This window comes from Aulonocara stuartgranti, assembly GCF_965226115.1.
Source record: "Aulonocara stuartgranti genome assembly, chromosome: 11".
NCBI classification, from domain to species: Eukaryota; Metazoa; Chordata; class Actinopteri; order Cichliformes; family Cichlidae; genus Aulonocara; species Aulonocara stuartgranti.
In genome coordinates this window covers 25597319-25612906 of record NC_138947.1, presented here as the reverse complement: position 1 = coordinate 25612906, position 15588 = coordinate 25597319, and the positions used below count along the sequence as shown (strand labels likewise).

Below are 15588 nucleotides of genomic sequence, written 5' to 3'. Positions count from 1 at the left end.
TTGACTCTGGTGGCTCCTGCTGGATACTAGTCGGGTTGCCAGGTTTCAAAACAACCCCCTAAAACAGGCGAGAAAGACGTGGCCGGCTTATTTTTCAAAGCCTAAGCTTTGCTTTAACATTAATTTCAACCAAGTGCATGTTTTTTTTTTTAGTTTAGTTTAGTTTGTTTTTGTTTTTTTTACCCTTAGAAACTACAGCTATTTACACCTTCATAAAGCCGGGCATCATATCTGAAGCGGAAATAGGTAAGATAAGTACGGCGTACGCGCTTACACTAACGGAAAAATACCTGAAATTTTTCTAAAACGGGTAAATCTATAAACACTTCTGCTTTAGGCTTCTCTGGAGTGAACATGGGATGGAGTAGACGTTCAACTCAACAGGCTAATCATTTGTAATAGCCGCCATTACAGAAAAAGACCACTAGAGTGCGCCAAAGTCCACAGAAAAATCACACTGCTGAGTGGCGCCGTTCTTCATTTTTCATCTCCTACACACGCCTCGTGAGTAATTGCAGAAAGTATTTCTCAGTTGCATTCACAACCTACACCAAACAAATACTAAATGCACAGTACACTGTATTTAAGCAGAGGCTTAGCAGTCTCCACTCACTTGAAATAACCACATCGAAACTCAACATAACATGTGTGCCTTTTATTATCAAATAGTTGAACTTTGCATTTAAGGTATATACAGCATATTGTTCTCATATATTTAAGAATGCACACATTTCATATGAACAGGCCTTCAATATATAATCTGTAAACACATAGCTTAATCTCAGTGTAAGGGTAGATACATAAATGTATGCAACAATGAAATGTAACACACTTTAAAAAACAAAACAAAACAAAAAAAAAAAAAAACAGGGCACCTTAAACGAATGCTTTGGCACTTTGTAAATTTCAGTTCAATAAAAGGGGAGTTAAAAATATATATATATGGTTTGGGAACAAACAAAAAGCCTTAAGACGGAGACGCTCATCGTACCACGTGCATTTCTTGTAATGCCATAATTTTTCTTCATCATTTTCTGTCTTGCCACAAAAGAAACAAAAAGACATTTATCACTGCCAACACAAAATAAGGGTCTTCATATAACAAAAACAACAACAACAAAAAAAATGCTAAAACAATATTTCTCATTCATGGTAGCAGATGAAGACCAAACAAACGTTTAAGGGTTTGTGTAAAATGGATAGTAAGCTGCCATGCTTTTGGATGGGGGGGCTTCCTTGCTGTAGCCATTGTTGGTGGGAACAGAGACCAAGTCCTCACACTTGGTGTTGCTGGAGGAGTCCTCCGTGCTTGGACCATTGAGAGACACACGCCTTCTTTTGCAGCCCAGAGAATAGGAATTGGTCTTGTCTAAGGAAAGAGCTGATGGTTGTGGGTCTGTCCAGGAGCTGATCAGGGCTCCGCTACCATTCACCTCCTCTTCCATCTGTGCTTTAACCTTTTCTGAGTCTTCTGGGAAACTGGCAGTGGGGCTGGGTCTGGGGGACCAAGGCAGACTGGATGTGACTTTTCTTTGGTATGCTGCTCTAGACCCCCACCCTGCAGACATTGTAGTAAATGGGGAGTCTGGGTAGTAGCTAAGAGCGTGAGAAGTAGGCATGGGCAGTGATTTGATACCATAAGGAAGCAGGGAACTTGAATATTCTCCCTCATAGGGTGTCAGATCTAGCTTGTTGGTGGTGCCACTGCTACTTCCCCCTTGCTGCACTGAGGTGACAAACCACCTCTGCGAAGCTGCGTCTTCTGACTGAGGCGAGAGGAGGCTGTTAGTCTGCGGTACAGCTCTCTCACTGTTGTAGAAGCGATTCTGAGGAAGGTTGTTGACAAACTGATCCTGGAAGAGGGGCTGCATCGCGTAGCGGGTGCCAGGGACAATCTGGTGGGCACGGGGAGAGTCCGTAGGAGACGGTGTAAGGCGGTCATTCTCTGGAGCTGTGTACATCCTAAAAATTAAATAAATAAATGTACTTATAAGACATGAGGTCAAGACAGTTCAATGTGAAAGTTCTTTCACAATTAGTTGGTGTAGCCACAGTATGATGTATTTGTTTGCTTTGAAAGAGATGCACAGCAATGTAAGCGCATAGAAAATACTCACGAATCATAATTGTCTCTGAATCCTTTGGCAAAAGGGTTGTGATCAATTTTCAGCTGCGTGATCTAAAACAAGGCACAGCCGAAGGTTAAGCTACATTTTAGATTTGGAAAAGCAAAGAATAAAGGAGCATCATGCTTGTGTAGCTATAGACCTCATGTTTAGCTTGCTTTGGAAAACTGTGGCTGATTAAAGTTAGAAATGGCTTCCCATGCCAACTGAACAAGTTTTAATAAATGGGAATTCTAAACTGATTAAAAAGCTATAATATGCAGTATGTAAATAATTAAATATAATGCATGCATACGGCTCTGAGGACCTATTAATGGGAGCTTATATCTAAAATAAAATTAAAAAAAAAACAAAAACAAAAAACAACAACCACCAAGGGAGGCCAGAGTTTTTCCACACTTACATCCGTGTTCTGGTAGGCAGTCACTGCTATAAACTGAGTCTCTGGAAAAGTAAAGCACTGGGTCTTAAGGTCACTGTTAAGGTCTTCCACTCCATCCTCTGTCACCTCCACAATGTGCAGCCTTGGCTGGTACTTATGCAGGGATTGCAGAACAATCATCTATTGCGTAAAAAAAAAAAAAATGCTAATTTTGAAAAAAAAATTAAAGCACTCTATAATTTCCAACGTCACCGCTATTCACAAAAAAAATTCTAATCTATAAAAGCTTCAGTGAATAACTTTGTGTCCTGCAATTATATGACTTAAGCATTATTTTTGCACTACTGTAGTTTAATTTCATCACATCATCTTTGCATAGACACAAAAATATCTAAACTAATTTCCTTCCTAGCACAAATTAAAAAAATAAAACAAACAATATAGTTAGCTCTTCAAGTCTGAATTAGTCCGAATACAAAACGCTTTCATTGTGCCACATTAATTATCAAGGTGCCAATAAACAAAATATAGTAAAAGTACATCACTACAGTTTATATTAAACAGACTAATCTATATTGAAAACAACAACTGAATGAAGGTTTGGTGTAATGGAAAATGTTTTGCCATTTGCAACCTATTTTGAGGGTTACAGGCCTTTAGTTATTTTCAGCTTTGAGTTTAGTACCTGTGAAGTATTGTGGCTCGTCCCTTTGTTGTTTGTGAGTTTCAGTTTACTGAAGGAGATTTCTTGTCTCATCCAGTGAGCCCCTGTGTTTGGGGACTCCGGGTGGATATAGATTTTGTTCCCTTAAATAAAGAGAAATACATTTTCCAATATTTAAACTCAAGATTTCCAAAACAAATTACACAAAATTCTACTGAAAACATGGGACTTTCCATTAGGAAAAGCTGGGGAACCCATTTTTTGCTCCATGGCCTAGTTGAGAAGTTAGGCTTAGGCTATAAAATAAGCGAATTTCTTTTTCTTTGTTTGTCTTTTTTTGTTGTTGTTTGTTTTTAAACAGAAAAAAAAGTCTTTTGGGGGATGAAATTGTCTTAAACCCGGGTGAATTTTGCTTTTAAATCGCAGGGGAAATGTTGAATTCAACTCAGTTTAAAATATATTTCTTAAAAAAAAAAAAAAAAGAAAAAGAAAGAAAGAAAATAGGCACTATGTACCCTTTTCGGTACCTTGGCTGCTGTTGTCCGCTTTCCCACAGGTGACCCACTTTCCCCCCTGAAATCTCCAGTGGTTTGGATCCGCAAGCACCACTTCCACAAACACGTTATAATGCGCTGTCACACTGAGACCAGCTATGTTAAAGCTGAGGAAAGGGAACATCCGTCTGCAAAAAACAGAGAGGGAGGATTCAAAGAAACAGAACATTAAAATAAATATTTTGCTAATAAAGAAGAAGAAGAAAAAGAACATAAGAGAAAGTGACAGACAGTTAAAGGAAATTAAAGGGAAAAGCTTCGGCTCTAACTTTGCACACTTTTCCTGCCATCTCACCTGCCCTGCTTGGTGATGATCATCTCTGTCTGGTGTCGGTGGAACTTGAGCCATAGAGGTCGGTTGCAGAGATAAACCTGGGACCTCACCCCCGGGCCGGTGGTGGCGGGGGGTAGAGCCATGTTACCGAGAGCGGAGCCCGAGCTGGTGTATGGAGGGTAGATGCAGCCGGGACTCTGTCCGAGCTGGTAAGTGGGACTAATGTGACTGCGCCCGGGGGCTGAGGGAGGGAATCCGGCCGGTTGCAACACGGAGCCCAGGTGCAGTGATGAGGGATACCTTCCAGCACTGGACGGGGTGTAAACCGCCCCGCTGGGGGTGTAGGGGATAAAAGAGCAATGACTGGCTGCTTCGGGACTTTGCTTAGAAATAGCGGATGGGATATAGTACCGGTCAGCACTCATCCCGTGCTCCGTGTACCTGTTGCTAACAACCGGATCATCCCCCTCCACAGCCGGAGACTTGCGCCTCTCATCTGCCGTGTCTTTGGAAGAAGAATATGAACTGCTCTCCCCTTCACTCCCGAGCATCTTTGCTTTTCTCTTGGTTTGGGCTCAGCTGATGTTGCTCTCTATCAGGGATGTCACCTTCCCTTCTTTTCCTTTCAGGTGTCTGCTCCTAAAAACAGGCTCCCCTGCAAACATCCACTGGATTCTGAATGACTGAGACAGACAGAAGCAAACAGTGGTTACAAAAAGACCTGAAGTTGTCCCTAATACACATCTCAAGCTGTCAAGTCGCATACACAGTGAGACGGTTGCAGGAAATGACCTCCATATCACCGGAGATATTTGTGGGCGTACCAGGGTGTGGTTGTGAAGTATGTGAAGTCAGTCTTAAAGTGCTGGATTTCAGTTGTCGTGGTCTCCCCAAAAATAGTAACTTTACTGAAAACAAGGCTCTTTTTTGTTGCCATTTCCCCCCTCTTACTTTTTCCTCCGCTGTTTTAAAAACACGATTAGCTAATCAATTAGCCCTAAATGCGTTCCAGTGCGGCTCATATACTACACGTTTTATTAGATTTTATTTGCTCTTTGATGATATACTGTATTCACAAGTTCAATAGTTCGGCTATAATAATTAAAAGAAAATGATATAAGTGCAACTGAGTAGCTCAGGATTTACAGTTATTGGAAATACTGGAGCGATATTAACAAGCTCGCTGGGACTCGCTTCGAGGTAAGAGCCAATTTCTTGTAAATCATATGACAAACGTGAAGCAATGCACAGATTTACGGGGGTAGACGTGAAACTCGCCCGCGAGTTTTGAAAGTCGTAGCGTTTTCAGTATCAAAACTAAATAAAATTGCAGATTTGTCCGACCTAAATATATTCCGATGGAAACGAATATTTATTCAATTTAATCCTGTCCAACAAAAACAAATAATTTGAACAAAAATGTATGCATGTTTATTTTATTGTTTTTAATGTAGGCCTACTTCTCAGAGGAGTAATAACACTAATAATAGCAGTTAAATCGTGAAGATTCATTTTACGTGTAAATAAATAATACTATCAGTATTCAGAGGTAATGGATTTGCATGCATTCAGTTCGAATGAGGTTGTGTCCCAACGGGATGGCCGACGTGAAAAAGAAAAATAGCCAATTATTTTTCCGTTTGAAGAAACCTGTGATGCTTCTTGGATCAGACAGTCGGATGTGAGAAACCAAAAGAACCGGAATTAAACGATATTAATACAGAGGTGGGTGGGAGAAGAAATGCAAATAAACCAGACACTAGAAACTTATTTACTGTGGGTTAATTCGTTGCAGGCTGAATAAATAAGTTGTTTGTTGCATTTATTGCACATTTAAATGTAAAATAAAGCTTTATCATCATAATAAATAATAATAAATTCTGCAAATGTATTAGTTGCATTTGAAAATATATATAATTGTATTTGCAAACTTACCAAGCCTCCAGGGTCCTCCGGTGTTTCTAATTAAAAAGCTTCAAGACAAGAAAGTATTAAAAACTTAAGACAAAATCAGCACAGATAACCGGTGAAGCTGTAAACAGCAAACGGCATCATGCTGCGTTTGTGTCCGGAAAAATAATAATAAGGCAGCAGAGTTTATAATAAAACCGGAGCCATGCGGAGGCGGACTGATCGGAGCGCAGAGACGCAGTCCCGCTTTCACCGCTGCTCTCCTTGTGGCCATGACGCGCAGACAGCAGCCTCTTTTATCAGATCTCCCTCCGATCACCAGGGGAGGGGCAGGGGATCCTCAGCATCACAGCCAAGGTGTGTAAAAGCGAAGCTGCTTCCAAATCCAGCCGTGAATTGCTCCCATCTTCTAATCTTAAACAAAGACATCAGCAGAATAAAATAACAGGGCAAAGTCAGTTGTGCTGGGCTTATGGCAACCTGAGTGTGTTAGACAGTCATATAGGTAATAAGGTGACTGATTGTGAAAGTTGTTGTCTATGAAGAAAAGAGATGAGGGATTTGGAGTCTTTGTCAACATACCACACTGAAGTTTTAGATGAGAGATACATGAAATTAGCAACACCCAAGAAAAGTGAGTAAAAGTAAACTCAGGAAACCGGGCAGTCCACGTTTTAACCAGCAGTGGTATATGAAACATGTCAGAGTATAAAGAAGCTGTTTACCACTATGAACATGATAAATGTTTTTGTTTTGGTTTGGGGTTTTTTTCTCCTGGATAACAGCATGTATGAAAAGCACTTCTGCAGAGGTTACAGATACTCTATTTGCTCAGCGCTAATGTGTTAATGAGGATGGAGAGTGAGGAGCCCCACCTATAAGAGCAACCAAGTGAAGAGGGTCATATTGCTGCTTTGAGATTTAGTCATAACTGAGCTAAATAAATATATGAGATAGAAAGACATTCATGTCTTTCAACCTAAGTGACGCTGGAGCCAAAGGTAATTTTATTCCACATATCTGCAGAAGGAGACGTTTACCGTGGAATTCACATACAAATCTACCTCTTGACTGTCTCCTTTGTAAAAGTAAAAGGCCATAAAACTCAGAGGAGGCTCGTGTAAGATTGTTTCCTCTCTTTGACTTTTTTTTTTTGTCTTTCCACTTTTAAGTTCAAAGGAAAAAATCCAATCCAGACCTTGACTCATGCTGAGTTACCCTTTCAATGGCACACCTTTTCAACATCTTAAATGCCCACTCGTTTCTCCTCAGTAGACAACACTTGGTTGGAAGTTAACATGACAAAGACAAAGTGAGAGGATTAGTGAAGCGGCTGAACTCACCACACATCAAACAGGACAAATGAAAACTATCTTAACTGCAAACAGTGGAATACGCTTCTGTTGTTTGTGCTGATAAACGGATTGATTTGTTTTGATTGTTTCACGGAACCGATGAATATGGAGGTAGAATTCACAGTTTTTTTGGTCTTGGGTTTCTGTGGCGCTAAACTTCCTCTGAACTTAAAGTATTTCCACCCGGCTAACTGTTTCCATCTTCACCAGCCATACAACAGGCTTGATTGAACTTATTTTTTTATAATTGTTAGTATATATTACTCCCCAAATAGATCATTTTCTAAGGTATTTTTTAAAAAGGCCACTCTCTTTGTAGTGCCGCTTTGTAGTGATTTAAAATTAAAAGAAAACTTAATTGAACTTTCTTCCCATTTACTTTCTCTTTCTCAATTTAGCATACTATCAATCTGACACAGCAACACATGTGATCACCTGTTTTGATGGTAAAATCTATGAGTCACAAGTGAGAAAGCAGATTCTCGAAAAGTTTCTAAATATACTTCTATTTTTCCCAGGAGTGCAGGGACTTGCACATTGACGTGTGAGGAACAGTAAAAGAAGAGAGAGAAAAAGGCATTACCTGCCTTTAAAATCTTCTCCTTCTGGCAAGAAAAATGTGCCTCTATGTATTTTATATAGTTGGATGTTTAACCTTATGGAGGGCGATGTGTATGTGCAGTGTTTGATACTCAGAGGGTGTTTTCACACTCATGCGCTGAAGGAGGAATGCATGTCAGCATTCAGATTAACCATCAGTTCAACATAATGCATTTTAAAAAAATCTAATAATTAAAAATGCGGTTTTGTGGCATCATGAATTTCGAGCCAGTGAGCATAAAGTGAAATTCTGAATATTTTAAAGAACTGTTAAAATACTGACTAAAAATGTTGTTCAAAGTAGATTACTTGTGTATTTTTAATCAAATGAGTTTATCTCATTGCAAAAACATACTTCAATGATTTTATTACACCATGCAGCTACCTTATTGTTATGTGTCACTGGGCCGATCGTCTGTGGAATAGCCTCACTCTCTGTCACGCTCAGTGAACACCTTCCCCTAGCTGTGCCTCCTGTTTGACACGTCTAAAGGGCTGTTTCTGACATCTTGCCATTCTGCTGGTTCCCCCTCCCTGCAGCGCTCGTGCATGCGGGAGGAAAAAAGCTGGTGACCTGGCCATTGCTGCCTTGCCCTAGGCCACTGCCACCCTGCTGGCAGCAGAACGTCTGCTGGTCTGAGGCCATGCCAGGAACCCTGCCCACCATGGCTTGTGATGTCACGACAGATTCTGTCTCAGACAAAAGCTCTGATTGGCTCAGAGGGTTTGTATTTCTCACTTTCTGGGAACTGCCCTCTCGGCACTTCACAGACATAGAAATCAAATTAATTATCACTTTAATTGAATGTAATCTCAGCTTTCTGTCCTCTATAGCTGATCAGCTGCATTCCCAGATCATACAGGAAACCAGAAATATGTTCTCCGCGCACATATGGGATGTAATTTGCATATTGCATATCCCAGCAGCGTCTCCACTTTCTGAGAGTGCTCAGGAGGAACAACCTGGAGGAGAGGCTGCTGGTGACATTTTACAGAGCCACCATAGAGAGCATCCTAACGTACGGCATAACAACATGGTATGCAGGGTGCTCAGCTGCAGACAGGAAAGTACTGCAGAGGGTCATCAACACAGCCCAGAAGATCACTGGCTGCTCTCTGCCCAGCCTGGAGGTCACTGCAAACTCTCGGTACCTCAGCAGAGCTGGCAATATCATCAAGGACCACTCTCACCCCAGCAACCAACTGTTTGAACTATTACCGTCAGGCCGACGGTACAGGTCACATAAAACCAGGACAAACAGATTCAGGGATAGCTTCTTTCCCAGAGCTATCACCATAGTAAATAAGCACAAAAACAATTGAACCTATTCCATACCGTCACTGTCATTATATTATGCTGCTATTCATACTGTCATTATATTATGCTGCTATCCTGTATATATTGTACATACTATTGTTTGAGTACTTACGATTGTTTTTTTTTTGTACTTTTTATATTTTACATTTATATTTATTATTGAAACTTGCACCAAGGGAGTGGCACTCCAATTTCGTTGTACTCTGTACAATGACAATAAAGGCTATTCTATTCTATTCTATTCTATTCTATTCTATTCTATTGGATGGGGAGTTAGTACTGCATGAAAAGTTTTTTTTCACCAGATCCAAAGTAAACTTTTACATACATATCTAAATCCATCTGTAACAAAAATATTTATATATCTTAACAGTAGATATTGCAGACACAGCTATACTGAGCACAATGATGACTAGATAGATGGCTGATGTAGCTATTTCCTAGAGGATAGTCCTCTCTAATACAGTCACCAGTAAGGATTGTTATAGCAGGGTTTAATTGGGCATCTAGCTACACGTTTCCTCTTTCCTCCCCTTTGCTTACATTTATGGTTTGGTCCTACATCCTGTTAAGAGCAGCAGCAGGAGTGGACCATCACATTTGGTGCTCAGCGTGGGGGCAGTTGGGGGAACTGTCATGTTCCAGCTATCCCACGGAGATGCACTTCTGCCTCTCTGTGAAGATTTGGTGGGTTCTCATTTGCATTTGCTAATGAGATCCCGTTTGCATGACTTTATACTGGGAGGCTATCTCTCTGAATATCTCTTTACAAATACAGGAGGTGGATGAAGTCCTGTTTATTTAACCTTTATTTACCAATTAGTCCCATTGGGAAGTCTTTTTTGGGGGGCAAAACACCGGCATGGTAAAGTAGTGGAGACAAATTATTTGACAAATCACACCATCTTAATATGTGAGTGGACGTGCTTTTACTTTTGGTTTCTAAAAGCGGGTGTTTCTCAGGAACCATGTTGTAATCTATCACCTTCACTTTGAGTCAGTGAAGTAACGGTTGTAACAGCTTCACGGTGATACTATTAATGCTTTTGTGCTGTCTGTCAACAAAGGTTATGTCTCCATGAACATGTAGTGCTAAGCTATCCTAGTCTGCGAAATGTGTCCAAACCAAAAGTTAAACACCTGTTATTTCTTGACTTTTATCGCTGGCATTTACAACAGCAGAGAATAAGAGGGCTCCGAGTCTCTGCCCTTGCCAGTCCGCCCCATTCACAACTTCCCACGCGTGCTTCATCTTCCCAGAAGCTTTCCTCAGCCAAGACCCATGACTTCCAAAATCACCTATCTGATGGGACGTTCTTAAAGTCGCAGGCCAAAAGCAATTAAGCCCTGTTTAGAGTGCAACGTTATTATCACCCAATCTGTACTGTTAAGAATTTCTGCCCACCAATCTGCCAGTGTCAGCAGCCCCAAAAGATAAGCACATTTGGTCCTGGGTCACAATCGAGAGCTGAATCCTCAGAGGCTGATGCATTTAAGATCATAAGCAAAAGTAACAAGGGAAATTAAAATGGCCTCAAAGAAGCCTTTACTGATGAGTGCACTCTTTGTTTCGTTTTTGAGGGAAAGTGGTTAGAATGACTAAGTCTTTACCGCACATATTAAAGCGACAACTGTTCTTGCTGCTTGGGTGCTGCTGAACGAAAGATTGCACACTAACCACTTAAAGGTAGCGGATCTCTCATCTGTGTCATTAAGACAACGATAGGTCGAACTGAGCGTAGCAGCGCTGCAGGAAAAGATTGGGTTTAACGATCAGCTGTTATGTACAAATTCTCTCATCAAACTCAATCTGTACACAGAGTGCACATCGAGATCTCCATATTTATCGACATAATAACAGTTAAAATAAATAAATAAATAAAAACCTCTGTATTTTTTAGAAAAGTGGCCCTCTCCAGCGAGGTGGAAAGAATATTTTCTGCATTAAGTCCCCTCTCATAACAGACAAACAGGACCCAGAGCGTGTTTTTTCCTCATATGGGGAATCTGCTGACTGTGGTATCACATTATGATTAACAATTTAACTATGATCCCCGTCTTTCCCATTGTTATTCCACAGATGACTGGGAGTAAGGGCGAAATGCCAGCGACGGCACGCAGGCTTCATTAGATTCATTGATTGATTTATTGTTTTCCATGGTTGTAATCACTTCCCCCAAGGTAATTTGTGAGCTCTTTATGGTTCAGAGGTATAATCCTGAGAGTTAATTAATCGGCTTTGTTTAGAAGTTTGGAAGTAGAAATGAACCTCGGAATTGGTAACAGCTAGGAACAAAACTGCATGTGTGACTTAGAATTCCTTGTTTACCACCACAAAGGATCAAAACTAAGAAGGTAATAATTAGATTGGGGGTGATTTGTAGATCTTTTGCATTTACCTTCAGCCCTCTTTATCCGTTTTTTTTTTCAACTTGACAAATCCAAAGTTGGAAATTTGCCATATCTTGGAAATCTCCAGATTTTTAATTAAAACCACTTGTTACGGACTTTAGCACACAATAAAGAATCACTAGCACTAGACAGTTTAATGACAAATCAGTGTAAATTATTCATGAAATTGAAACACAATTCAAAATTGAAAGCACTGAAATTCACAAAATATGTTCAAATATATGCAGAAAGCGGCGTTTGTACAGCATGTTCTTACTTCTAGAGCAATATTCTTCACTTTAATCAGCCTTCTCTGTCCACGGGGGGGGGGGGGGGGGCAGCAAGCATTGCTCCTCTTAGCTGAACAGGAGCATTATAAACCAAGGATCACATAATGGAGTTATGTTCTAAACCAAATTTTTACCACGACCTAAAGTAACACACATTCCTAGCCCCTGTTCAATACAGTGGAAAGGGGCTTACCCCTCTAATATTATCTGGCCTTCGTCAGTCTTAATTGAGGTTTGGGCTTGCTTTAATTGGCTTTTTAATGATTTGTGAATGGGAGCTGCTGTTTATGGGTTAAGTGCATCTTAATCAGAGCTTTAATCCAGTCATTAACAGAGAAACATGAGGTGTCGAGAGCGTCAAGGAGAGGTTGATAATTGAGAGGCTGCTTCCTTGCTCCCCGTGCTGTGTGTGTGTATGTGTGAGTGTGTGCTTACTTCAGCTGTATTTTAGAGGAAAAAGCTTCCCGTTGGTGATGTCAGTAAAATTTTTCACGGCACCATAAAAGACAAACACTTGCTGTACATATTTTGCCACATCCTTATATTTTTGCTCTGATTATTTCAGAAGTAAAAATGATGATGATGAAAAATGATGAAAAACACCGGCTGAAATAAAAATCAGCAAAGAACTTTTCACATTTTCTTTATCTCAGTACATATATTTGTTTCCCCAATGATAATATTCTACGTATCAATACTGAAAGTAAAACTAGATTGGTTTTGTCCGCCCTCCCCTTTCCTCTCTGCTGTTCAGCTGTCACAATTTCTGAGTTTTTCTCACTGTATATTTTAGCACCTACCCCGCATGAGGCCTGTGTGCTTCTAAACCCCCACTCTCGTCCCCTTCTAATGCGTGCACGCACGGCGTGGAAACAACGAGCCTATATTGAATAAACATACTGTTTTTAGATAGGTTCCTAATTTGCATCATCCTTTGCGAAGTGTGTTTTTCACCAATTTTGGTGTAATTTATTACAGACTTACACACACCTTCTGATCCTATAAAAGCACTGTCAATTGCTCCCAAACCTTCAGTGCTAGTCACCCTCTTACAGCAGATCATCGACAAACAAAAATCTCAAAAATAGCCCACTCATACTCTGCTGGTGGCAAAGCAGCTGAGAAAATTAGGCTACCAGAGAGGCAGTGCATTTGGATCTTCTGAGGATTAAGCAAGTTTTAACTGTCACTGACTAACAAGTCAAGTCAAAAGAGTTAAAAGTTAAAAAAAGAAGAAAAAAAGGGTTTCTTTTAAAAATCACAGTAATTTGGACCCGGATCCAAAATCGCCAATACTTCTAAAACCTGGCCCATGTTTTAACCCCTCCTTTTTCCGTACATACTTCTGCTTTATGCAACACCATGTCCGCTTCATTGTGTCACTACTGTGCATATTTGTGTATTAATATAAAGTGCAAAGATGAGGTCCCGATGACGGGACGAATACTGTGGCCCCACTTTCACCACTAATCGAGTCTCCCTGTGAAAGTGTGAAAACATTTAGAGGCCATTAACAGCACAAGATGATACTTCCTCCCAGGTCAGCAGATCAAAGGCAGCTGTCAGCCCCGACAGGCAACGTCTCTCTCTGATGTTGACGACTCACCCTCAAGTATTCATTTCCGTAAGTTTCCAGTCCGTGCATGCATACAAAGATTAAGACTGGATCTGCAGGATACTGAGGAATATTAACTATGGGGCTGATAGCGTGATGACATAATGCTTCTCTTTTTAAGAGTCCAGACGGTGCTTTTGTGCATTTAGAAGTCACAAATGGGATTTTTCTTTTTCTTTTTTACCTCGAGCGTACACACAAACACACTTGCTTGCACGCACGCACACACGCTAGCACACATACATGCTTACTTATGAGATGTTACAAAAACTTCTCTTTCTTCTCTCCATTAAAAAACTATCGATCTTTTGCTTTGGCTTCTCTGCTTGATGTTTTTTTTCCCCCCATCATAATGGAAAGTCTCCCTGGCCATTTCTTCAGCCTATTCTTCATTTGGAGTAATTATAGATGGAGAGGTAAAAGATGTTTTTTTCCTCCCCCCTCTCTTTTCTTTTCTCCTTCTTGCCTATCTTTCTCTCCCCTGCGTGCATTCAAAGGAGCTCTCACCACTGCATTCTTATTAGGGACATGTCTGAAAGGCTCTCCGCAGCATGTGGTGTCCTCTGACCATCCGTTATGGCTGCTTTTTGTTGGCATTAACAAGCCGAGCAGCCAAGGATAGCTTTTCAACAGGTACAAACTTTTCCTTTTAGATAATTAACTGCATTCAGACACTCAGCGCAGTGTAGGCAATGTGGGTGCAGAAGCCCAGAGAGGATCATATTTGAGGGGGAAAAAAGGAACAGAGAAAGGAAAGGGAGATGGAGGAAAAAAAAAAAAAAAAACTTCATCAAAAGACAAGATGTTCTCTTTGGTGTTGTTTAGTGCTAGTGGATTCTATACCAAACTCCTATTCAAATAGTGTGGTCTGCTTTTCTGCTCCCCTCCTCGTCCTCGTGTCTGTCCTCTCCGTCTTTTTTATCAAGATGGACCGTGAGATGAGGGAAAACTTTGGTCATTGTAGAATGGTCAAAGGTGTGCTGGCTTAATGAATGGAAGAAACAAGAGAAGAGCTTTCCCTCGTTCCTCTTTGCCTCGCCGCAAAAAGCCACAGGATGCCTCCTGAAGAAGGCCTCCTTCATCCATTGCCGTCTCGTCTCTTGTTAAAAGGGGCATGCGAAGGCAGAGGGGAAAAGTAATTTTCTTTTTCCCGTCTATCCATTCTTTTGGTGAGTTTCTTCTATTTTTTGCTGTGTACTTTTATAAAGCTTATAATTATCTTGGTGAGAGGTCCTCAAGCGAGAACGAATGGGGTCTTTGTACCCTTCTCTCTTCAGCCCTCTCCTGGAAGCCATATTAACATTCGGTCTTCCCCCTTTACAGATGCAGTGAAAAAGCCAGATGTGTCTCCTGTAATGGAAAAGAAAAGGGGGGGAAAAAACTTTCAACAATTTCACTTTACAAATGGACAGGACTGAAGTATCAGCTATCAAATGTTGTATTCACCACATGTGATGTGCTTCACTACAGCACTGTTATGCAAAACAAGGGCCGACGGGTCTTTTTTTCTCCCGTCGTCACCTCTTTTGTTTAAAGTGTTTATTAGAAGTATAAGAGAGATGAAGCAGACAGGGCAACAGCGACGCCTTTGCTGACCTGGCGGCAGAGATCGCTGGTTTAGGATGACACTCTGCTCCTTCACCATCCATCTGTAGCCCTTCCTCCGCTCACCTGCCCCTCCCTCAGTCCCTCTAACCTCCATCCCCAACTCTTCTGGCTGATTACTCCTAATGTAATTTTAATTAAAAACTGTGGTGTCAAAGGGTTTAGCCTGCCTGAGAAGCGGGTGCAGATTGTGGCACAGTGGCAGACCCCTTCACTTGCTTGAGAGGAAATGCATCCTGACATTGCTCGGGTGGTGCCAACACAACTAGAGCCAAGGTAAAATAAAAAGGCTTTCTGTTTTACTTAAATATTGTTATGCTGCAGGAAAAGAATCGTGGATCTTTTCTTTTACTTTTTTGTTTCAATTTGATTGGACACTGTATTGGATTGTGTAAGTTATGTGAACGTTCATTTACAAACAATATGCTAGTAATTCTCCATACCTGTAGGCCTGATATGCATTAACCTGTTATCCAGGCATACATACATACATATAGTCTGGA

General features: G+C 40.8%; 1 protein-coding gene across 4 annotated transcripts; it reads right to left on the bottom strand.

The window, feature by feature from the left end:
* Positions 1 to 619: 619 nt before the first annotated feature.
* Positions 620 to 6647, bottom strand: eomesb (eomesodermin homolog b). 4 transcript variants are annotated; one of them, XM_082552623.1, is made up of 7 exons: positions 5936 to 6647; positions 4022 to 4683; positions 3700 to 3854; positions 3194 to 3315; positions 2530 to 2688; positions 2118 to 2179; positions 620 to 1962 (listed from the first exon to the last, which is right to left on the bottom strand). In XM_082552623.1, exons 2-7 carry the CDS (start codon positions 4549 to 4551, stop codon positions 1179 to 1181), a joined length of 1812 nt encoding a protein of 603 aa, XP_082408749.1. In that variant the 5' UTR covers positions 4552 to 4683; positions 5936 to 6647; the 3' UTR covers positions 620 to 1178. The 4 variants fall into 4 exon arrangements, with proteins under 4 accessions (XP_082408749.1, XP_082408750.1, XP_082408751.1 ...); XM_082552624.1 differs by lacking the exon at positions 5936 to 6647 and adding an exon at positions 4825 to 5915; XM_082552625.1 differs by lacking the exon at positions 5936 to 6647 and having other exon boundaries at positions 4022 to 4333; positions 4442 to 4814.
* Positions 6648 to 15588: the final 8941 nt, after the last annotated feature.